This window comes from Myodes glareolus, chromosome X (assembly GCF_982192425.1).
Source record: "Myodes glareolus chromosome X, mMyoGla1.1, whole genome shotgun sequence".
Classification (NCBI taxonomy): domain Eukaryota; kingdom Metazoa; phylum Chordata; class Mammalia; order Rodentia; family Cricetidae; genus Myodes; species Myodes glareolus.
This window is the reverse complement of record NC_142053.1, coordinates 117,560,397-117,585,122: the sequence shown is the minus strand read 5'-3', so window position 1 is coordinate 117,585,122 and position 24,726 is coordinate 117,560,397. Positions and strand designations below refer to the sequence as shown.

The window sequence follows — 24,726 nt, the reverse complement described above, 5'->3', positions numbered from 1 at the left end:
CTGCCCCCATTCTGGCTAAGGGAATATAGACCTCACCTTATATTGCAAGGTCCAGCAAACAATTCTAGGCCATATTTTTAGTCTATTACAAGATGCAGTCCAGATCCTTGTGGACCTGTTCTTATTATGATTTCTTATTTATGTGTTTTAATGAGTAAATTATTTCTACACATTCTGCATGCCTACTCCATTATATCTTTTGACTTTTAATGTTTAAGGAAACAAGGTATAGATATTTAGAAAAGATTAATGATGTTTTATTAATGAAATACGTACAGTCATGCAAACATTTATTTATTTGTTTATTTGTTTATTGGGTTGTCTTTTTTGAGACAGGGTTTCTCTGTGTAACAGCCCTAGCTGGCTTGGAACTTGTTTTGTACCCCAGACTGGTGTCCAACGTATAAGAGAGACATCTGCCTTTGCCTCCCAAGTGCTAGAATTAAAGGCATGCCCCACAATGCCTGACTTGCAAAATTTTTTAAGACAGTCTTACTGTATATCTGTAGCTGGCCTTCAACTTGTAGTGATTTTGCCTCCAAAGTGCCAGGTTTATAGGCACACACCACCACATGTGGCTATGCAAACCAGTTTCATGACATAAGGTGGAAATGAGTTCTGCTATGTTTCTGAGCAACTAATATCTGTATACCACTAGCAACCATCCAGGGATGAAAGTCTATTGCCTATGTTATACTTGATAAATATTTAAATGTAATTATGTCAACTAAATAGAGAAAACATGTTCTGATTGCAATTAGCTTTTCCCTCCTAGGTACCACCGAGAGAAAACACGAAATTAAAAAGATACCCCCTGAAAGGCCAGAGACACTTCCCAACAGAACAGAAGAGAAAGGTATGAGATCAATTCTTCATTGGCATGTCTAGAACAATAAGCAATGCAGCTGTCTGTCACAGAGCTAGTTCTGATCACCCACCCGCACAATTTGCTTTTTCTTTGGAATATGGTGATTACTGGTTTGTTTGGATTGCTTCCAAACGTATCATTTTGAGGGAAATGTGAGTGAGCAATGAGGCACTTTATAGGGACAGAATTTCTCTTCAAATCAAAATCAACCAGCTCAGGGCTCTTCCCTGTACCCCAAACTTGGTTGGTTTTAAGTTCATCAAGGGCCCTGCATGTATCTGATGTTCTTCATCTAGTCCCTCCACCTTTTTCAGTGTCTTTTGGGGCACCATTGTCTTTAAGTTGCACCATTGATATGTTGTCTTGGTTTGCTGAAATTCCCATCCAGACAGATAAAAGCCCTCATCTTTGGTCACTGCTGGGCCCTTGACTCTGGCTAATAGCATTACAGACACATGTTCCTGGTCAAGAATATTGGAGGGGGGGTGGGGTGACATGGTCATACTGGGAAAAACAACTCAGTTTCAGAGTCTCCAGAGAAAGTTCAGAAATTCCATTGGCAGAGAAGTCTCTTAAAACCTCATACAGTCAGGTTTACAAATGTGTCTGATTCCCATCATCCGGGGTACCTTTTCCAAAGAAATCTGCATGCCATGGAAGGATTCCTAGTACTAGGTTCCCAACTTTTGATTGATCACACATTTTTATGGGAAAGTGCTATATTATTATGAACAGGAAGCCAAGCAAATTCCATTTTAAAAAGCAGTTATTTTGAAATCACAAGAGAAATGCTGTATTAATGAATATAATTATCTGGAGGTGCTCCTCGGTGGCCTCATGAAATTTTATTGTGAAATTTAGTATTTCACATCAGCTTGCTGAAAGTTTTGCCAACATTGTAAGCTATTAAGGATCTATGCCTCTTTCTTTCTCAGTAATCAGGTAAAATCTGAGTCATTAGAACCTCATTGTGAAGGCCAAGTCTGTGTTAGAAATCAATGGAAAAAATTGCTATTCAGCGTATGCCCTATCAATAGCTCTTGGCTAAAAGCATGTGTTGTGAATTAACTAAACACTACCCCTTGTCCTCATGGGAGATTCTACTATCTGCATCCGAGCTGGACTCTGGGATGAAGATACTTCCTCCCTTGTCCCATGCTGACTAACTTATAGATGGATGTGTGAGCAGCCATTCTCCTTGGCTGACTTGCCCTCACCCTTCCTCTCATAGAGTCTTTATCCTATGCCACAGAGTCAGGGAGGCAAAAGTCCTAGCCAGAAACAATAGGACCTTCAGGGAACCAGTGTCTGAGTCTTAGCATCCCTGTGATGCCACCAAGATCCACACCATGTCATCCTGCAAGTCACTGCATTCCTGTCCTTATTCTGTTCCTGTTGCGATCCAGGGAGTTAGACCTCCTTAACATTTAGCTTAGCCCCTCCTTTTCTGGCCCTAGTGTGCCAGAAAGTTCTTATCATTTCTGGTTGGGTGTGTTTTCCTTTAGAAATACAGAGAAGGTAATCCAGTGGTGCCTGCATAGTACCTAAGGAGGCACCTAAAGTTATTGCCACTGAGCTCCCAAACAACATGCTTCATGTCTGTGCTTGCCAGTGAGACACTGGTGTTCTTAGGGCTTGCGTACAAATAAATACAGGAATTTTATCTGTCCTTCCATAGGCCACACACACAGAAGTTCAGTCTTCATTAGTAAGGTTATAGGTTCTTGCTTTTTGCATTATACACAAGGATACACAAGGCAAGGCCAGCTGGGGGATGGGGAAATTAAAGCTGTCATTGAACACCATTCAGTTTGACTACTAGATCTGGATTTGAACTCATTCTGATAGCTCCTTGACTCCAAAAGTCTAAAATTTGAGAAGACCCCCTTCCAAGTTCAAAATATGCACAAAGGTCCCTGAATAAGCTAGTCCCTGAGTAGTTTCCTCCCTTATTGGCTGATGATCTTAGCGTTTAATCAGGCTCATTCTTTCCGTACACCCAGCAAAAGATCATGTGGGCCCCATGGTAAAACTCATCAGCTATCTATTGAACATCGCTTGGATGCCAGCCCTGCACAGGCTCTTAGGGAAATGCTTGAGCCAGGCTCTAAAGGGTGAATAGGAGCTTACTTGGGGTCAGTGACTGAAGGACTAGCACTAGCAAGAGCACAGGAAAAAGGGGGCAGGGAATTCTGACTTTTCCTAAGTTGACTATGAGTAAATGGTACTCTTTGCTATCAGAAATGGTATCGATGTGCTTTCTTGTTAAAGCAGGGAATACGCAATCTGCTTCTCAATGTTGCCACTGACGTGAAGTCTATTTGTTTTCTTCATGCTTGCTTCATCAAACAATGACTTAAAGAAAGACCAGAGAGAGAGCCAAAACTGGATTTACAGAAGCCCACTGTTCCTGCCATCCCACCTAAAAAGCCTCGGCCACCTAAGACCAATTCTCTGAACAGACCTGGTGCACTGCCCCCAAGAAGACCTGAGCGACCAGTGGGCCCACTGACACACACCAGGTACTGCCATACTGCCATGCTCTTCCCAAGGCGGGTAGGCATGGGATGAACACAGGGAGCAGGGAAGAAATGGGAATCAAGCTTTGTCTAAAGTCTCCAGCCACTTCTTTCCGGTTTGGGCGTGCTTGCAAAGTGTTGGGGAACACAGTGTGGGCTTCAGGCTCGGTAGGTGAGAACGGGGTGCATATCATGTAGACCCTGCTCATAGCAGGGCAATTTCCTGGGATTTGTTAGGACAGGCCAACTGCCTTGCAGGCTCGAGAGGCAGGTGGTATATTTTCCTTCATCCCCTAGATAACTGACCTTTGTACACCTCACTTAAGTTATGCCTCCTAACCTTCTACCTGTTCTGTGGTCCCTCAAGCTGTGCCCTGGGCTCTCCCTATTCATCACTCCACAGCTTGATGTAGAATGCATGACAGATTTCCTGGGGTATGTGTCTCTGAGCTCTAAGACCCTCAGAGACATGCCTGCAATCACTGGCAAGCTTGTCACGTCGCTGGCTATCCGAGACCTGTGTTAGTAATATGAAATCAGAGTCAGTACCGTGCATTCCAGGACTGCATAGACAAGAGACTATTGAATTCTCTCCACTGGTTCTTACCTAGAACTTTCTACTATTGCATCCATGCATAATACATGTTGGTGTAGTACTTCAGAGCAAGTTGGTGGCCTTCAGATCCTCATCTCTCTGTGCTAACACACTGAAGTCTGTTCTTATTAGCTGTTTGCATGGTAAGCACAGTGTGCAGCTTCTGAGTTCCTGTGTTGAAAGCAGGCAGGCAGTCCTTCAGGCTTGAATCTTAGTCCACCTCATAGGCTGCTTTGTGAGTTGTTGTCTTTCTAATGTACCTTTTACCATCTGTAAATTGAGGGTGATGCTGAAATTCGCCTGGATGTAATATTCAGCTATGTAGCACATGCTTATAAAGTAACAGTGTTTTCCTTGTCAACTATTAAACCGTGGAAACTGCAGTAAGACAATAGTGTTTACTTCCATTTTAAAAAATTGTGGTAGAGCCCACATAACATGCAGTTTAACATCTTAACCATTTTAAGTGCATGGTTTGAATTAAGTACATTCACATCATTGTGCAATCATTTCCAGAACGTCCCCCCTCTTGCATAACTGTACCTCTAGCCCATTAAAGAGTGACTCTCCACTGCCATCTCCCTGTAGCCCTAGAAGCCATTATTCTACTCCCTGTCTCTATGATTTTGACCCCTAGGTACCTTATATAAGCAGAATCCAAGCACATGGCTGTTTGCACTTTGCATGGCGTCCTTCCTCAGTGCTCATCTGTGTTGTCCAGTGACCCATTTACTTACAATAACAAGAGCACCAAATGCCCCGCCCCCCCGCAGCACTGACCAAATACAGAGACACTTCATGGCCTAGATGGCTGAGAGCTATCAGAATGCAGGCGACAGTGTTGGGTGCTGATATGTCTGTGTATGGGAGGCTGTCTGCCCAGCCGAGCACAGGGCTGTGGGTATTTCCCGAGCATATGAGTTTAGCATTCTGTAGGTGTTGTACTAGGGTTCAGTTGAACCACTGCCTCTGTGAAATGGCCCTTGTGAGAATGAATTGGATCATAACCTCCAATGTGCTGGTCAGGTCCCTATGTGTCACACCCCTCTCTTCTGATAGGTAGTAAAGAGCTCTTCGCACGTGATGAGGCCACTTGGAAGCCCCAATGACTTGAGCAACAGCCACATCAGTGGTGTGCTCGTCCCAGAAGCTAACACACCAGGAGTAAAAGGTTATATAAACAGAAGTGCTTCTGAAGAGAATCTGAGCTGTACAAACACAGAGAAGATGGAGAGCAGGGAACATCCTCCATCACTTTATAGCTGGCAAAAGGGCGGCCAAGGCCACATGCTGCCAAATCCCGATGGTCTTCAGGGATTACACGCATTTCAATAAACTTAATAGCATGTTCTATTGCTAACATAAACATGTTCCCGCTGCTTTTTATAATGATCTAATCAAAAGAGAAGTGGTGTTCTCACTACTATCTCCTTGTCTTTGGAAGCTACCCTTGACCCTGTGGTTGTGGGACAGGCGCCGCTTTGCAAGATAGAGGAAGCTTGTCATCCCAGCTGAGCTTACAGGCCCAAGAGGTCACGTTCACTTCCTGCCTCTGCCTAGATCTTCTCAGCCTCCAGTTCTCAAATCCGCCTGTGAGTGAGGAGGACAGGGTACCGAGGAGGATGTCCATAAGGACTATCTGTGTATATAAAGTACTGGGAACATAAATTCTTACCATTGCTGTGCTGTCAGAATAGCCTGGGAAAAGACAGAGATTCTCTAACCCCTACTCACTTTGTGGCTGCCCAGCTCCCAAGGCTTTGCCCCAGGTTCTGGCATAGCCCATTGGAAGGAGGCTATTGGCTTCCCTGATTCAGTGGCTCTCAGACTTGAGCAAACTCCAGAATCACATAAACAATGCAGAGTGGTGGGCCCCATCCCATGGGTGTGACTCAGTAGACCTGTAATAGACTTGGGAATCTGCATTTTGTTTTGGGGGTTTGTTTTAATTTTGGTTTTTGTTTTGCTTTGTTTTGTTTTTTGAGACAGAGTCTCTTGTAGCCCAGGCTGCCCTTAAACATGCTGTAGCTTCAAGGATGATGTTGAACTTCTAACCCTCTTAGCCCACATCTTCCTAGTGCTGGGATCACAGGCATATGCCACCATACCTGGCTTATGTGGTTCTGGGACTTGAACCCAGAGCTTTGCGAATACTAGGCAATTATATTACCAACTAAACCATATCCCTAATCCTGTACTTTGCATTTCTAATAGTTCCCAGGTGCTGCTACTGCTGCTGATGGTAGAGTCTATACCCCAGAACCACTGGTTTAGGTTCTCCCAAGTTGATGTTGGTCCTTTCCCATCCTCCTCTGGCCACCTCCCATGCACCTGCTGATACAGCCTGATCCCTGTGCTCCCAATCAGCCTGTCCTCCTGGAATCATTCCAATATCTCTCACTATTGCTCTCTTCACCAAATGCCTGACACCTCATGTTCAGCATGGTGCTGGGGCCGATACTGTGCCACTTGGGATGCGCCCACCCCCGGACTCCTTTACAGGATTTAGAGCAGATCAAGAGTGTGTGTTTTGTCATTGCCACATGCCTTACGGTGTCGAGCATATGGTAGTGGCTCATTTAACAAACACTTGTTGAATACCATAGTTCCTTAAGTGGGGGTGCCAGTGCTTAGATTTTATTCCATTTGCCTCTTCTGTGTTCCTTCCCAGCCTCTATACAAGCTCTTCAGCATGTGTTCCTTACATTCAGAGAAGCTTAGTATGTCCTGGATTTTAAGAAGCAAAAAAAAAAACAAAAAAACAAAAACAACAACAACAAAAAACAAGGGGCTGGAGAGATGGCTCAGCGGTTAAGAGCATTGCATGCTTTTCCAAAGGTCCTGAGTTCAATTCCCAGCAACCACATGGTGGCTCACAATCATCTGTAATGAGGTCTGGTGCCCTCTCTGGCCTTAAGGCAGACATGTAGGCAGATATTGTATGCATAATAAATGAATAAATATTTAAAAAAAAAGATCAAAGAAAATCTCACTGCCCCTCAGTACCTAATGCACATTATACTGCTTGCTGAGCAGTTACATTAGAAAAGTGTGTCATATATTAGTTTGCGAAGTTATTTCATTCTGCCAAGTCATTTGTGGTAGGAGTGTGCCAACTGTATGCAAGCAGTCTGTGCCAGTGTCCCTCTGCAGAAAGGGCACTGTGTGCTGCATGAAACAAATCTCCGCCAAGATTTACCTGACCAGATGGCCGGCAGGCTAACGGACAGATGATTAAGCCAAAAGGACATGCAGTTCTCACTGGCAGGTCTTGCTGGAGAAGGAGGTATTCCAGCTTCAGCTGCTGTGTCCGGGCTGGAACTCGCCAGCAGCCAGCAAGCTGCTGCCATGTGGCCCTTGCAGGAGAGCTTTCCTTCTCTTTGAACAGGAAAAAAATATCTCCAAGGAAAGGGATCTCTGTGGAAGAAGAGCATAGTCTGTGTTTACATGCGCACGCTCAACAAAAAGCGCACCAAGGGCCCACTGTGTGCCAGGCACTGTTCTGGATCTTAGGGAGGGTGGGGCTCATGTGTTCCTGTTCAGTTCTCAGGAGTTCTATTCAGGGACATCAAAAGGACACCAGAAGGGCACCAGCAAAGAAGTTCGTGTCAAGTCTAAGCAAGTTGAAGCACCCTGTAAGGACGTGACAGTGCCTAGTGTCTTCCTCAGGTCTTTGCATTCCTCAGCGCTGGTAAGAAGGGTCCTCTGATTTCTAGAAAGCGCATATGTAATTTTTAATATGAAAAATGCCTTCAAAAACTGCTACCAGGCTTAACATTAAAATGATGAGTGCCAAGTGCAGTAGTGGCTCACATGTCACCCTAGCACTTGGGAAGCGGAAGCGGGAGCATCACAAGTTTCAGGCCAGTCAGGGCTATGTAGTGAGACCCTAAGTTAAAGGAGGGGGAATGCCAAAGAAACAAAAAGGTTGAGTGATGATGGGAAATTTCTATAGGCCACAAGTGTCTTCTCAGTTTCTGGGCCTCGGTTATTATTTCACGGTGCGTTGAACTGACTCTGCTCACCCTGTGCAACCCACCCAATAACAGAGGTGCTGGCGACCCAGTGACCATTCTGCTTGCCCTGCTTTGATGCCTGAACATAAATAGATCTTAGTTAGCATGCACCGGTGTGCATGTGTGTGTTGTGGGGCTATATGTTTAATAGTTTCTATTGCCGACTTAATAAAAATAAATTCAGAAGCATCTGTGAGAAGTAAGGACATGATGAAGAAAAGCAGGTTGACATGGGCTCTACAAATTGCCTTTCGTAGAAGACAGAAAACCAGAAACCTGAGGAGCAGAACAGGTGCTTGCCATCAAAGGAAGGGAGGTAGAAGCAAGCCGGCTAGAGGTTAGACAAAAACAGGTTTGCCAGTCCTCAGCAACCCAGCCACCCTAAGTCATATTCGGTTTTCTTTTTCTTCTAAAGAATGAGGAAGCTAGAGAAGGACTTTTGCTCTCAGGAGAGAGAGGGGGAGAAAAAGAAAGGGAGAGAGGGAGGGAGGGAGGGAGGGAGACTGATTTACCTGCAGCCTGCTGTGAGCTCGTGTGCTCCGTATGAAAGGAACAGGTATCCCCTAAGGCACAGGTAACAGACATGGGGTCTCAGATGAAAGGGAGAGACACACAGCTGGTAGGTGTTAGGGTAAGTCAGGCAAGCTAGGGTGAAGCGGGGAAAGTTGAGCGCTGAACGGGGAGTACAGGAGTCTGTGCTGTTTGACTGTTATGGAGAGGAGCCTGCCCACAGTCCACAGTGTGCAAGGCCATGGTTGTGGGTGGCTACAGGTAAATGAGTCACGTTTGTAGCACTAAAGGCATCAGGGGAAGGAAAAGGCACTGTTGGAAATGGATCACCCAGGCGGCCGTCATGGGGATAGGCTTAACAGGATGAAGGGGTAAGCTAGGGTTCTGTAAGCTAGTGTTCTCCCAGATGGATAGTGCTGTGTTCTGGGGCTTGAAGAGTCTGTGATAAACACTTTAAAGTTAGCAGACAGTGTAGACTCCAGAGGATAGGACTTCTGAAAGATGGTGAGAGGTATGTTCTTGATCCTGCAATGGCAGGACTGGAGACATAACCTTCGGGCTCTGTCTGGTATCTGACAGAGCAAAGTTAATAGCCTCTACTTTGGCTTGTGGCTGAGAGTGTGAGGTCTATACAGGCCATTCAGTGAGGAGGTGATGGATGTAGGGGTGTTGATCACTAGATCTCAGACTCTCAGAGGATGCTATCCATCGGCTTGGGATGTGAAGGACGCGATGCCACAACCTGGGCATGGGGTTGTGAGCAGCACATCTGTTCACCTCCCAAATCTGTGTTACTCTGTTGCTGTGGACAAACGCCTGGAGAAAACAGAGGAAGAGAGGAAGAACTTATTTTGCCTCATGGCCTGGTAGGAATACCATGGTTGTTTGGTGCCATGTGCTTAGGAAGAACATTGTGTCAGCAGGAGTGTAGGAGCAGAGAGATGGTTACCTCATAGTGGACAGGAAGCAGAAAGACATGAGGGGGCTGAGAATAAGAAATAAGCTTCAAAGACACACCTTCAGTGACCCATTTCCTCTAGGTAGGCTCCGTCTTCTAATGTGACCACAGCACGCCCAAAATAGCAGTGCCAGGTAGGAGGACCAAGTGTTCAACGCATGAGCCTGCGGGGCACATGTTGTACTCAAGTCGTAACACTATCCTGTGAAGGACTAGAGGCTCTGCTGAGAGGACTGGAGCTAGCACAGGATAGGGCAGTGCGGTGGAGTTGCATTCACCCCACTTAGAGGGATTGCAAGAGCCCTGGATCTGAGAGAAATAGGAGCAGTGAGTGACTGCTGGGCTTGGAGGCAAAGATTAAGTAAGCATTTATGTACCACACGTAACTAGATGCTTAGAGAACAGTAGTTATATCTCTTGAGACCAACTTACCAGCATAGAAGTTATTTTTTTGTCATATTGACTAAGGCATCCTGGTTGTTTATGCACCTAGGTTACAACTCAGCAGGAAATAAGCCCCTAGGTACTGATTGGTATCGGGTATATAGTCCCTGTGTCTACCAGAGGAAAGCATCAAGAAGATCCCCTTTGGTATAAGTGAACCGATAGATTTAAGTGAAACTATTGATTACAAAGAAAGAATAAAGACTAGTGAATGAGTACATGTAAGGGTTCCATGCATTGGTCTGCAAGGTGTGCACCAGGGTGCTTATATCATCATTTGGAGTTTGGATTGCTTAAGTGCTTTGTTTTGAAAATTTGTAATGATGCCTTACATGGCTGTTTTAATACTTTTCTTCTTTTCTACAAGTTGAGACGAAGGATTCTCTCTTAAAATTTTATTTTTCAATTAACTTTATGTGTATCCATGTGTGTTTGTGTGGGGGATATTCTGACTAGTTTTTAAAAAATTGTTTTTATTAAGCTATATATTTTTCTCTGCTCCCATCCCTTCCTATCCTCTCCCTCCCCTTCTACCCTCTCCCGTGGTCCTCATGCTCCCAGTTTACTCAGGAGATCTTGTCTTTTTCTACTTCCCATGTAGGTTAGATCTATGTATATCTCTCTTAGGGTCCTCATTGTTGTCTAGGTTCTCTGGGATTGTGAATTGTAAGCTGGTTTTCTTTGGTTTATGACTAAAAACCACTTATGAGTGAGTACATATGATATTTGTCTTTCTGTGTCTGGGTTACCTCACTCAAAATAATGTTTTCTAGCTCCATCCATTTTCCTGCAAAAGTCACAATGTCATTATTTTTTTTGCTGTGTAGTACTCCATTGTGTAAATGTACCACATTTTCCTAATATCATTCTTCAGTCGAGGGGCATTTAGGTATTACCAGGTTCTGGCCATGACAAATAATGCTGCTATGAACACAGTTGAGCACATGTCCTTGTGGTACAATTGAGCATCCTTTGGGTATATTCCCAAAAGTGGTATTGCTGGGTCTTGAGGTAGGTTGTTTCCTAATTTTCTGAGAAATCACCATACTGATATCCAAAAGGGCTATGCCAGTTTGTGTAACATGAGGGCCTGCTTGTTGGGGTTTCTGTCCTGCCCAGTTCCCACAGCCTGTAAATCCCAAAGAAAATCACACAGAAGTCTCCATAAGTTGTAAAACTGATTGGCCCATTAGCTGAGGCTTCTTATTTACTCTTATCACTTATATTAACCCATTATTCTTATCTATGATAGCCATATGGCTCAGTACCTTTTTCAGCAGGGCAGGTCACATCCTGCTTCTTCAGTGTCTAGACAGGACTGCAGAAAGAGCTTCCTTCTTCCCAGAATACTCCTGTTCTCATTGTCCCACCTCTACTTCCTGTCTGGTTGTCCCGCCTATACTTCCTGCCTGGCTACTGGCCAATCAGCATTTATTTAAAACATAATTAACAGAATATAGACAATTGTCCTGCACCAAGTTTACACTCCCACCAGCAATGGAGGAGTGTTCCCTTTCTGTCACATCCTCTCTAGCATAAGTTGTCATTAGTGTTTTTGATCTTGGCCATTCTTAAAGGTGTAAGATGAAATCTCAAAGTTGTTTTGATTTATATTTCTCTGATGACTAAGGATGTTGAACATTTCCTTAAGTGTCTTTCAGCCATTTTAGAGTCCTCTGTTGAGAGTTCTCTGTTTAGGTCTGTACTCCATTTTTTATTGGATTTTTGTTCTTTTGGTGACCAATTTCTTGAGTTCTTTATATATTTTGGAGATCAGCCCTCTGTCTGATGTGGGGTTGGTGAAGATCTTTTTCCATTCTGTAGGCTGCTGTTTTGTCTTATTGACTGTGTCCTTTGCTTTACATCAGCTTTTCAGTTTCAGGAGGTCCTATTGTTAACTGTTTCTCTCAGTATCCGTGCTACTAGGGTTATTTTTAGGAAGTGGTCTCCTGTGTCAATGTGTTCAAGTGTATTTCCTACTTTCTCTTCTATTAGCTTCAGTATAGCTGGCTTTATGTTGAGGTCTTTGATCCATTTGGACTTGAGTTTTGTGCATGGTGATGGATATGGATCTATTTTCATTCGTCTACATGTTGATATCCAGTTATGCCATATGCTGACTAGTTTTATGTCAATGTGACATGAACTAGAGTCACTTTAGATTCAGGAACCTAAAGTGAGAAAATGTTCCAACCATACTGGCCTGTGGTGCATTTTCTTGTTTGATGATTGAGGTGGGAGGACCAGTTTACTGTACACTGTGCCACCCGTGGGCAATTAGTCCTGAGTGCTCTAAGAAAGACAGATCAACAAGCCCTGGGGAGCCAACCAGTAAGCAGCACTTATTTACAGCCTCTGCTTCAGTTCTTGCAGCCAGGCTCCTGCCCTGATTTCCCTGAATTATGAACTAAAAGCTATAAGACCAAATAAGCCCTTTCCTCTCCAAGTTCCTGAGGGGAGGTGTGGAGAGCATTTTTATTTTTAATTTTTAATTTTATGTGCATGGTTGTTTTGCCTGCACATACATCTATGCACCATGTGTGTGCAGCACCCACAGAAGCCAGAAGAGGGCGTTGAATCCCCTGGCACTGACATTACAGAGGGTTGTCATTCTTACTATGGGTACTGGGAATAGAGCCCAGGTGTTTTAGTGCTCTTAACTTCTGAATCATCTCTCCAGCTTTGGGTAGAGTTTAAAGAAGTCACTGTACATTAGACCCTAACTCCTAGCAAGAAAACTTTAGAGATATCACCACATCTATTTGCATTTCTCCCTCGCTTGAATGGAAGAGTTTTCTCATATAGTGGAAAGCAGGTCAGGTTTTGGAACCCCCCTGAGGAGCTAGAAACATGCACCCCCACGGACAGCAGATCAGAAAGCCACCAGGGAGTCAAAGCACTTAGCATCCCCTAGAAACAGTGACAGTGTCAGGAGGAGGAGGCTGGGAATGGAGGGGGACAGTGAACACATGATGCAGAAGAGCGCCAGCAGGTTCAAGGGAAGCCTCTCAGGCTGGAGGTTTGTCAGTGTTATGTGCTGACTGAATTGCGCTTGTATTTGCACTCTTCTCTCTTTCCACCCACACATACAATGCAATTGATTTGCTGCAGCAAAATCCAGCAGTAGTGGCAGGGTTTAGCCCTGACTGGGCCACATTGATTTTCCTGCCTCTGGGTGGCCAGAATAGGGCATGAAACACTAGGAGGTATCAGCACCTCCCAGTGCCATTTGGTTTCTAGTATGATTTTCCTACAGCTGTTGCCCTTTTTACTGCTCTCCCACTTAAGTGGCACCCTCCAGACTGTCCTCACAGTCGCACAATCATGAGTTCTCTTTCCTCCTGACACTGACAAGAGCTGGGCACAGCTTCTTTCAAGACCCTCACTTGCCTTTGAAACACCAAGATGGGGAATTAGAAATGAAATCTGCTGGTGACATCATTCCTTTGCCCTTGTGGGGGTGCTGGGCTCTAGAGGGGGAGGCCCACTTGCAGGTGTCCTTACAGAGTCTGTATAATGCAAAGAGATTAGGAGAGAAATTGAGTGAGAAATGTCCTATCACCTTCCAGCATGCCTTCACCTCCTATAAATAGCAGAGCTTGCTTGTGTTCATCGAGGTGAAGACATGCATTTCAAGAAAGCTGCCAGCAAAATCACTCTGGTTCTTGTGTCCCTGGCATTACTTGAGCTGTCCCATAATTCAGCGGGACTTCTTTCTGAATCCCAAAGTCTGTGGTGCCTGGGACATGTTTTGTCTGTAAGATGGTTATGTGGGGACTCCAAGATCTCAGCATGGCACTTTTCTGAGAAAGGGCAGAAAGCCCTTTCAAGTAATGAATAAAGGAAACCTGTTTTGCCCCCTCTCGATGGAAGGGTCCTCCTCCAGGGCTTGCTATATTGTGGGGCAGAATGCTCCTAGATACAGTCCACATTTGCTGTCCTCACACATGTTGTAAGTCCCCTTTCAGTTACTACTCTGAAAGAAAAAGTCCCTCAAGAATAAAATATGTGAATGTGGAGAGAACCCTTTGTATTATCGCCATCTCAAGTATGATATAAAAAAAAAAGACAAAGCTAGGCATCAGCAATCTCTGTCTGGTTCATGCTCTGCTATCCATCAGCATCCAGACCTTGTGTCCATCCATTCCACCCTCTGCGCAGAGACCTTCAGGCAGAGGCCTGTAACAAAGTGGGAAATGGAGCTGGTAGTCCCTGTCCAACATTCAAGCCAAAGCTGACGTCTGAGATATTAAGCAGGTAGCCAGGGGAAGTTTTTATCCAAGTTTGCTTTCTATTCCTATGATATAGCACTAAACAAAGTCTAATTGAACAGGAAAGGGTTTATTTAGCTTAAGGTTTACAGTCCATGATGAAGGGAAGCCAAGGCAGGAAACTGAAGACAGGCATTGTAGGAGAGACCATGAGGAATGCTGCTTATTGCCTTGCTTCTCATGGCTTGCTCATCTTCGTTTCTTACAGAAACCAGGGGTGGCACTACCTATAATGAGGTGCCCCCCCACCCCAATCAATCATCAATCAAGGAGATGCCTCCAGAGATTTACCTGCAGACCAATCTAATGAAGGCAATTCCTCTGTTGAGATTCCCTCTTCCCAGATATGTCTAGGTTTGTGTCGAGTTGAGAGAAACTAGCCAGTGCACGCCAGTGAATGGCCCTTAGAATTTGCATCTTGGGGGCATCACTGGGATGAGATGTTATTGGGATGCACAAAGACTTTCTCCATGTTTCACAGTACAGAGGGATAATGAGTAAGATTTCCCGGTTGGGAGAAGGGAATGAGACAGAGCTGCACAAACAGTTTCTCTGTGATATCACCTTTGACAAGTGTAATCATTTCTAGGACGTCACAGTTCCAAGGTGGAATGAGAGGCCGTGAAAACTAGAAGACTCATCCTATGTGCCTTAATAGTTGCCTGCACATGGGAAATGGGGCTTCTTTAAATTTTCTTTTCTATTCCTTCTCAACTCTGCCCCCTACCCCATACTTTCTTTTTAAGACGTCTAAAGCTGAAAGATTTGCATTATAGTAGCACATGATGTTGCGGGAAGGGGGCTGCTAATGGAATCACCATACAGACTTGGAATCTTGTTCTGTAGGAACTGTTCTTTCTTGCTTCATCTCCATGTAGCTCTAAAAGATTGGTGTCTGCTTGGTGGTTTTCTGTCATGTTGCTGGTAGCGCTGTCACAGATTTGTTAGTGTGCTTCTTTTGGCTTCTTGCATTCTTCGACACCATTTCCATCCCACATGTCTTGGCTTAACTGTCCCAGCTTGGGCTAAATTAGGCCATGCCACCAGCTGAGTTCATGTTCTCAAGGGTTGCACAGGGTTGTGCGTCTTCCACATTCCTCTCTATGCACGAGCCCTATGTTGTCTCAGGTCCATTGGGTCACGCTGGATGCGTGCTTTTTGTTTATTATTGGCACCTCTTCATTTGGGAAGCAAAAATTATTTACCCAACTGGGAGTGAGCGAGGGTAGCACATAGCCTGGTATTGTCAGTGACTCACTGTCCCCAAGGCCAGGTCCTCTGCCTTGAAGACCAAGAGACTTGAAAAATAAAGCAGCTTCAGTGGAGACAAGAGGCTCAGAAGTTCAAGGCCATTCTTGATTATATAGAAGGTTCTCGGCCAACCTGGAAAACAAGAGTTCTTGTGTCTAAAGAAATAAATGAATGAGTAAATAAAGAAGTGCTTAAAGAAGTCTGCTTCAAGAAGTGCTCTTGTCTCTGCAGTTAGACCTAGTAGGTTCAAATCTAGATCCTGTCACTTTAATACTTTTGTGATTTTTTTCCATTGACAAGTGACTTAGCCTCACTTAGCCTCAGTTTCTTTCACTATATAGTGAGAAGCAAGATATGCACAGGGCCAGTTCCTCAGTAACCAGACTGTGCCAGCAGAACGTGAGGATGTGTTATGGGGCTTCATGCCCGCAGAAGCAGGATCAGGCAGAGGAAAAGTTGAATTGTCATAGTGGTTCCACAAGCACCTGTGAGGTCTGCAGGGCGCTCTGTAGCTAAAATTGTCCAGTTGAGTTGTCCCATGTTGGCTAAGGAGGTTCTCTTCAGCCAAGTCTCTCTCTGGAAGGACTGAAAGCTGGAAGCTGCCCATAACAGCATTCTTCAATACCCACCCTCCCTCTGCAAGGGATCCCCCAAGGCATAGTGAATAGCTCCTTTCGTGACTGCAAGGGTGGAAAACTCCATACGTGAAGGACTCTGTCTCAGTGCCTAATAGGTGATGGTCCTTGAGCAAGCAGTAGCTGCTGCTGTTATTTAATGGGATCTTAGGATCTATTTCTCCTTGTTAGGACTGCTCAGATGTCTGTGATTTAGCTGCCATGCTCAAGAAAGCAAGGGGACTTCTATGATGTCCAGTTACCTATCATGCAAGTGTCAAACTAAAACTTCAAGAAAAAATATGGAAATAGAATCATTTTGATTTCAAATTTAAACTTCTTTAGTTTTATGTTTTCTTTTCATTTTTGTTAGTCCTTGGAGAATTTTTTGCAATGTGTTTTGATGGTATTCACTTCCCTCCTTAACTCCTCTCAGATCCATCTCCTTTTTCTATCCACTGAATTTTGTGCCCTGTGGTTTTTTTTTTTTAACTCATTAAGCCCAGTTTGCGCTACTCATATACTCTTGGATGAGTGACCTCCCCACTGGAGTATAGTCAACCTACCAGGGGCCACAGTCTTAAAGAAAACTGACTCTTTCTTTCCCATAAGCTATTGAAAGCCAATAACTGCTCAGCTAGGGGTGGGACTTCATGCCTACCTACCCCTCCTTGCTGGGATTTAGTTTGGCTTGAGTTTTTGTATGTATTATCACAACAGCTGTGAGTTTGCATGTGTCCATGCCCTGCTATGCCAGGGAAACTGTTCTCTACTAGTCAGTCATCCACCATTTCTGACTTTTACAATCGTCCTACACCCTCTTCCCCAGTGTTCCTTTAGAAGGAGGGAGTATGAATCTGGGCAGCCTTGTTCTGCTGTCTTTGGTTGGATGGTGCTGTTCATAACCAGCCTTCTCCTGTGTTCTCCTTTTAATTGCTGTGGGTATAGAAACTCAACAGAGAAAAAACGCTGGCAGGAGCCAGTAAATGACGAAAGGATGAGGTCTTCTCTCTTTTTTCGCGTTCAATAGTATACTTTCTGGAAAAAAATGGTACCTTTGTAGTGAACAGACTGGTAGAATGGAGACCATCAAGAGCTGCATCCTCATTGGGTATCATCCACTAGAGACTTGTGCTTCAGTAAATTTCAGAAATTTTGGTATTTTTCAGGACTGAAATTCATTAGCATTGTTGTAAAGAGGCTATAAATATAGTGAAAGGCATTTACAAATAGACATTGTAAAATGCTTACACACCCACAGTCTGAACACTGTCAAAACACCAGCTGCAGCTTCCCTACTTGGAAGGATCAGAACTTTTTTTAAACTACACCTACTGTGTTTTCAAAATAGGCTTGCTTCTAGCTCTAGATAGAAGTCCATTTCAATTGAAACCCGTGTCTAGCTCTTGGCATGAGGGATCAGAGAGCTCAATTAGAGAGAAGAGCCAGTATTCCAGTCTCCTTATACAAGTGTGGTCCATGTTCTGGAATCTAGGCAAGAGTCACTTGGAGATGGCTAGTTGCTATTTCTTCAGACTGGTTCCTCATGCTTCTGCCAGTAGAGCCTCAGAGAAGCCACAGAAGCATGAAACTATCCCCTTAGGTAGAAGCCCTCCCTGGCAAGAGTTCACTACAGGTCACGCCAAATGCCATTCGAGACGAAGCCACCTTAACAACTGATATATTTTTTTCTTTTTTATCAAGTGCCATCAGAACAGAGATCCTGAAATTGGGGATAGAGCCTTTAGTAGCTATGTGTTATTTGCAATTGTATTTTTCATTTGTATTATACTCTATATCTCTAGCAGTTGTGAACCCAAATGCCCTTTACAGCAAAAGTTCTATGTTGATGGATGTTATGTTAGAATGTGTTCAATTCTTCAGACTTAATGCTGTATTAATTTGCTCAGGCTACCATAACAAACTAACACAGGCTGAGCAGTATTAACAGCAGATATTTAGCTTATCATAGTTATAGAAGCATTGTATTAGGAGGGAAGACATGAGAAGATTCTCTTCTGCATGGCCTGGAGAGCTGGCTTAGTGTTTAAGACCACTTGCTGCTCTTCCAAAGGACCTAAGTTCAAATCTAAGCACTCATATCAGACAGCTCAGAACTGCCTGTCACTCCAGCTCCAGGGACTCGAACACCCTCTTCTCACTCTGCGGGCACCCCCACATACCCGGAAGCTACTCTCACAAACATACACACGTATATACATAGTAAAACACTTTTAAAATTCTCTTTTGCAGGATAAGTAGGGATCACTAGGTTTACAGATAAGTATCAAAGAGTGTGACAAGAGCAGGCATGGAGGGGGCGCTGTGCAGGAACCAAGGAAAAAACAAAAGGTGAGCCTCTGAATGCTAAAGACGGAGTCACATTTACTCAAGGAGAGTAGGAAGGGACATCATTCCAAACCTTGATGGACACATGGAGGCTTGAAGGCATAGGCGAGGATAAGAGTCTGAGAATTTGAGGACAACACACAGGACCATTTTGTACCCCACTCCTGCTATAATTGCCACCATTTCTCTAATGCTTCAATTATGGACCAAGAGAAGGACATGGAAGGGGTTGGAGAAGGACATGGAAGGGGTTGGAGAAGGACATGGAAGGGGTTGGAGAAGGACATGGAAGGGGAAATGATCTCTATACAGTACTCATATATGAAAGTCTTAATTAAAAAAACCAAAGCAACAAAAACAACTCTACAACTTGTATAGATTCAATGTCCTGTGGCTTAACAATCACTTTACAGCCTGTTGGGTCCTTAATAATTACAATGAAAATAGGAAAAATAAGAGCTCTTGAAGGCCCTTTGGGAGTGATCAGACCCAAACTAACTTGACAGTCATTGTGCTGATGAAGCACTCATGTTCTGGAGAAATTACATGACCTGAGCAAGATCATACAGAGGATTAGAAACAAGTTCAAAGGTAGCACTCCTGGCTTGAACCTGTAAGTATAGGATTCATCATTTCACACATCTTAACTGATTCCCAGGAGAGATGGCTCCATTTGTTTATCTGTGTTCAAGACAATTATTAATAAGAATTTGTTGGGTAAGGACCAGGCCTTTTACTGTAGGAAAAGATGGGCAAGGACCACCTTTTACTAGGACAATATTTTTAGGGAAAAGGGGAAAGAATGAGAGCTGTGTGAATCTTTGGTCACTATTGGTAAAGGAAACTACATTTCTTCTAGACTTACTTTGATTTTACTTGTGTGCATGTTTTGCCTGCATGTATGGATGTGCACTAAGTACATGCCTGGCACTTGTGGAGGTGAGAAGAGGTAGTGCTGGATCCCCTGGAACTGGAGTTATAGATGGTTGTGAGCCACTGTGTGGGTTCTGGGAACCAAACCCAGGTCCTCTGCAAGAGCAACAAGTGCTCCAAAATTCTGAGCCATCTCTCCAGCCCTATAATAAATGAAAAAATGTGAACAGAAGAAAAAGTGGCTGGAGAGATGACTCAGCAGTTGTGAGTACTTATTGTTTCTCCAGGGGACTTGAGTTCAATTCCCAGCACCCATGTCAGGGGGCTCGCAATTGCCCATAACTCCAATTCCAGGGAATCCAGTGGTATCTTTGGTTTCCTGCACACAAGTAGCATGCACTCACACAGACAAACAAACATACACATGAATAGAAGGGAAAATAAATCTTTAAAAATAAATGGAAGGAAAACCCCCCTATAAACTTATTCCTGAGACAAGTACTATTCACATTTAAAAAAATATTTCTTGCCCGTATTTTTCCTGGGTATGATTCAGCTTGGTTTTTGTCAATCTTACATAGGTGTTATCATATAAACGATCATAAAACTTTATGACTTGGAGAAAATGCATCTATTATACAAATGTATAATGCATTCTCATTTCAAAACATTTGGTCAGTGTTCCTAGATTCCACAGGTATTTTTCAGGCACCGAGCTGGGTAATGAAAAATCACTCATCAGACTTCCCAGGAAGAACTGCCATAAATGTTCTTCTAGTCTTAAAAAAGAATAAGGGAGGCATGTGGGAGGATGCATATTCCTGTGCATGCCATTGTTACCCTGCCTTTGTTCTCTAACATTGCAATATAGGCATTCATTCTAGTCAGAAGAAACCTGTTTGCAAGTGCCATTTAAATGCCTCATAAAGGCCCATCAAATGTCACGGCTTACTCAAATGTTTCCCTACATGTAAATAGTCCATTGATTTTTTTTTTGGTGGGGGAAGGGCGTTCTTCATTGTAAACAATACAACAGTGCATGGAACTTACTTATTACACACTATATCTTTCATATGGTCCAAACTGTGGCTCAGAACTGGGTCCAAAGCATATGAACACTTAAAATCTATACCTAGACTTAAAACTCAGTTAATTTGTCCTATGATATTCCACAGATCTGAGTAACTTTCAAAATTTCATGATATAGCAGGTGAAATAAACTTGAGACAAAGAGAAAAACACTGCATGACCATATTTTCACGTGGGGTCTAAGAGTGGCAAATAAATAGAGGGTGGTCAAGGAAGATAGCCAATATCAGTCTCGGACTGCACAGGCATATATGTACACACATGCATACCACAAACACATAGACCACTCAAATGCATGCAGACATGCCCCACACAAATAGATAAAATAAACTAAAAGGTTGAAACACTATTTCCAAAAGAAAAACAAAGACCTATAAAAGAATAGAATAGTTGAGTCCTATAGTAATAATGGGCGCTGAAGTCATCTCCAGCCCTTGAGATAGGCTCTCATTTGATAAGAAACTTCCAGCTGTTAACTCAAAGGAGTACACAGCAGCTCTAAGATTGAGAGTAACCAAAAATACATCATGAAACCATGCATTCTGAAGCAGTCAAATTTTGAAGAACATGTGATTAGTTCAGGAACAACCCTCCTCCTCACCATCAGCTCCTCTGATGTACTTCAGCTACCCACCAGGATGCCAAACCAGCCTTTTGATGGCTTTCAGAAGCCTCCCTTCCCGGATGCCAAAAGTCAAGCACACCTGTCCTTCCAATACAATGGTATAATATTTGTATATAGTGTATCCAGTGCTCCCTGTACTTTGAGTCACCTTTATTACTTACAATCATGCTTCACTGTAGATAACATGCTATGCTGTTATTACCGTACTCTTTATGGAATGTTGGCAAGAAAAATCTATGATCAACATGTGACTTTCCCCTAAGTATTTTCATTTATTTTTATTTTAAACTTTTAAAACTGTGTGCCTGCACACAAGAATGTGTACATGTATGCACATGTGCACACACACACACACAACACACACACACATGCACACATACATGAGTGTAGGTGCTGGTGGAGACTAGAAGACAGAGTCAGATTCCCTGGTGCTTGTGTCCCAGATGGTTATGAGCCACCCAGCATGGCTGCGGGAACTGAACTCAGGTCCTCTGCAAGAGCGATGCAGTCTCTTAACTCTCCAGTCCCCTTATTTTTTTTTAAAGTACAACTCTATCTACTGTGATACTATCCACTGATCTCAGGGCTTCACATGTACTAGGCAAGAACTCTATTGTAACACTCTATCCCCAGCACAAATATTTTTGTTTTCATTGGAAAATAGTTACTTGTATATATTTATGGGTATAGTGTGACATTTTAGTACACACATATAGTGAATGTTGACTATCGGGATAATTGGCTTATCTGTCACCTCAGGTATTTATTCTTTCTTTATGTTGGGAATGTTCAAAACCCTATTAGCAATTTTGAAATATTTAATCAATTGCTGTTGACTATAGTTTCTCGCCATTCTATAGAGCATTACAAGTTATTCCTATGTCCATCTGTGGCCATTGATTTATTAATTATCTTCCCATTTCTCTTCTCTCTATACCTTCCTCGGGCTTTGGTAATCACTGTTCAGTTTTCTATTTCTTTGAGATCAGTGTTAATTTTTTAGAAAATATTTGTGTGTGGGGGGGTGTGGGGGTCAAAGGACAACTTTATGGAGTTGGTCTTTCCTTCCACATTTCTGTGGTCTCCGGGGACTGAACTCAGGTTACTGGGATTTCAAGTACCTTTCACCCACTGAGCCATCTTTCCAGCACCTGTGGTTTTTCCTTGAGGCGGGGAGCCATCACTATGTCGCCTAGGCTGTACCAAGTTTTGTAATCCTCCTGCTTCCGTTATGTATCCTTGGCTGATCTCAGACTTGTCATCCTCCTGCCTCCACCTCTAAGGTACTGAAATTGTAGGCATGCGTTACCCTTGCCAGCTAAGTGTTTTCCTTTTTGTTACTAGAAATTCTAAGCAATGTAAGGTTGTGATGGGCATTACCCTGACTGTTAGTGATTTTGAGCCATTTTTATGTACCTATTGTCCGTGTGTATATCCTCTTTTGAGAAATGCCTAGCTCTGGTCGTTGTGGTTTTATTGTTGAGTTGTACAGTCTACAGTTAGTTGAATCTATGTGTGCAGAACTTGTGGAAAGTTGACTATATCTTCCAATGAGTGAATGCGGAGGCCCAGAAAATCAGAAGTTTTTAAATACCTCCTCCCTGCCCCCCCCCCACATCCTACCACACCAAATGGCTTGGTATCTGCCCAAGGCAGTGGCCTTGAGGGCCCTAAATTTTGGTTGTCCTGTATAGAAAGAGAGTCTGAGATGGTCCCCAGTTGGGGACTCCAAAGCCTTAGGATGTTGGATGAGATAGTAAATAAAGGCCCGGTCCATCTGTGAAGATATTTCCCTTCCAAGCTCTACAGTAGATCATGTTCTTCCTGGACTTCTGTTTCAACCTTGCTCTGATCCAGCAAGTTCCATAATGCACATTCTAGAGCAGGCTTTGTGACACGTTACCCTCAGTGAAGGCCCAGCAGGGGAAACAGGATACCGGTAGTTCTCGCCTCTCGGCCCTCTAGTGAGGAGTATGTGAGAGTTAAAGTTGGCTGTTTCCTTGAGAAAAGAGAGATCTAGCTCCTTCCATGAGTCCTTCACCACAGACATGTTGACATGCTAATGTGAACTGGGGGACTCTCGTTGGGGCTTCATTCCTAGACGAAGATGATTGCTGGCCGAAGGAAAACCAGTCGATAAGTTAGCCGATTTCGAGAGTTCAGCCCTAAACTCATCTAAACAATACTAAAGCAGCTTCTATTTATAAACTGACATACACACACATACACGCACACACTCACAAATATATACACAAAGCCCAGTACATCCTTGCCCGTGCTAATCTTGTCAGTTTGTCTCCTCTGACTTCTCTCTGGGGACTTTAAGCTTTAGTGCTGGGACCCTTGGTCACCTCATGTACACTTCTCTGCTTCATCCTACCCTCTTCTCCTCCTTTCCTGTCCTCTTCCTTTCTCTTTCATGTTTTTAAGTGTGTGCGTGTGCGTGCATGTCCCAGAAAACCACCTCAGGTGTCAGTCATTGCCTTCTACGTTGTGTAAGATAAGATTCCTTGTTCTCATGCCTTCCTCCAGCCATGCAACACAGTATTTCCTGAGTTCGGCTGGCTCATAGACTTCTGGGGAATTCGTCTGTCTCAGTCTCTTCCTTAGGGGCATTGCAATTACAGATGTGTACTACTGGGCCGGGCTTTATGTGGCTTTGTAAATTTTGAACTCAAGCCCTCCTGCTTGTGTGATAAGAGCTCTAATTCACTGAGCCATTTCCCGAGGGCACGGTCCTGCCTCTTATAGGTATGTCTTTTTATTTCCCTCAATGCCCAATTCTAATGCTCCATGTTCCGTGTGCCCTGAATTCTCCAGCCCTACTCAGGACTGTGGCATGTAGTTATCATGCCTTTGTGGACCTGTGGTCTATGTGTCTTTCCACAGGAGGTACTTCCCATCTTGGCTCTCTCCATACTCCCATCAGACAGATGTTTGGGGGAGTGAGTCTGTTCCTGGTATATTCTGACTTCAGGCCATGGTAACTTGCAAAGGCTGTGGGATGGACTATTTCTATTACTTTGATAGGAACAACTATTTCAACATTTCATGGTGAGGACCAGTCCTCGGATAACTTTATTTGGTGCTCATCTCCTGAATAGGGCCAAAGAGGTGCCTTTTTGGAGGGATATGGAGGGAATCTCAGACTAATCTACAAAGAAACTGTGTCTTTCCTTATCTTGGAGATGTATTCCCATCCTACATGTGGGCTTCTTCCTGCCTAGATTCTGAGAGAAGTCACTCGTGTCATAATGGGTGTAGAGTGGGGGTAGGGCATGACCACTCAGAAGCAATCTAATTTTATAGACTTGTACCCCAGTGCCAGCCTTCAGGCTGCCAGACCTCAACTTGACACCTTATGCCTGTCAACAACCTGGCTGATGCCTCAGCCCCAGGCCAGAGAACCCTTTTCTCAAGGTTAAAAGTAGCTGACCTTTGACAAAAGCATTGGCTAAATTCTGTGTTCCTTAAAAGGGAAGCCGCCAGTTTGCCAGTGCTTATTTGGCCATGGGGCAGGAACAAGCCTGTGTCGCATCCTGTGGAGACAGCGGGAGGGTTTGTGGCTAGAAGTGCATTGGCAAAGGGTCATTATTAAAATAGCCATCTTAGAAAATATGCATAGAACAGAGGGCCATCCAGTCTGCTGGCCAGTTTATACCACGGCCCGTGTGGCTGGACAGCTCATTGGCTCTCACTACCTCCCTTTGGCTCCTTTTGCAGGTAACAGTGCCATTCGCCACA

At 43.9% G+C, this 24,726-nt stretch overlaps 1 protein-coding gene across 14 annotated transcripts in view; it reads left to right on the top strand.

Moving 5' to 3' along the window:
* Positions 1-24,726, top strand: part of Sh3kbp1 (SH3 domain containing kinase binding protein 1) — a 337,525-nt gene that overhangs the window by 282,272 nt on the left and 30,527 nt on the right. For all 14 annotated transcript variants that reach the window (XM_085684713.2, XM_085684711.2, XM_085684710.2 and 11 more), the window contains 2 exons: positions 776-856; positions 3,231-3,390. In XM_085684713.2, the coding sequence (XP_085540839.1) occupies positions 776-856; positions 3,231-3,390 (241 nt within the window). The remainder of the gene's footprint in view (positions 1-775; positions 857-3,230; positions 3,391-24,726) is intronic.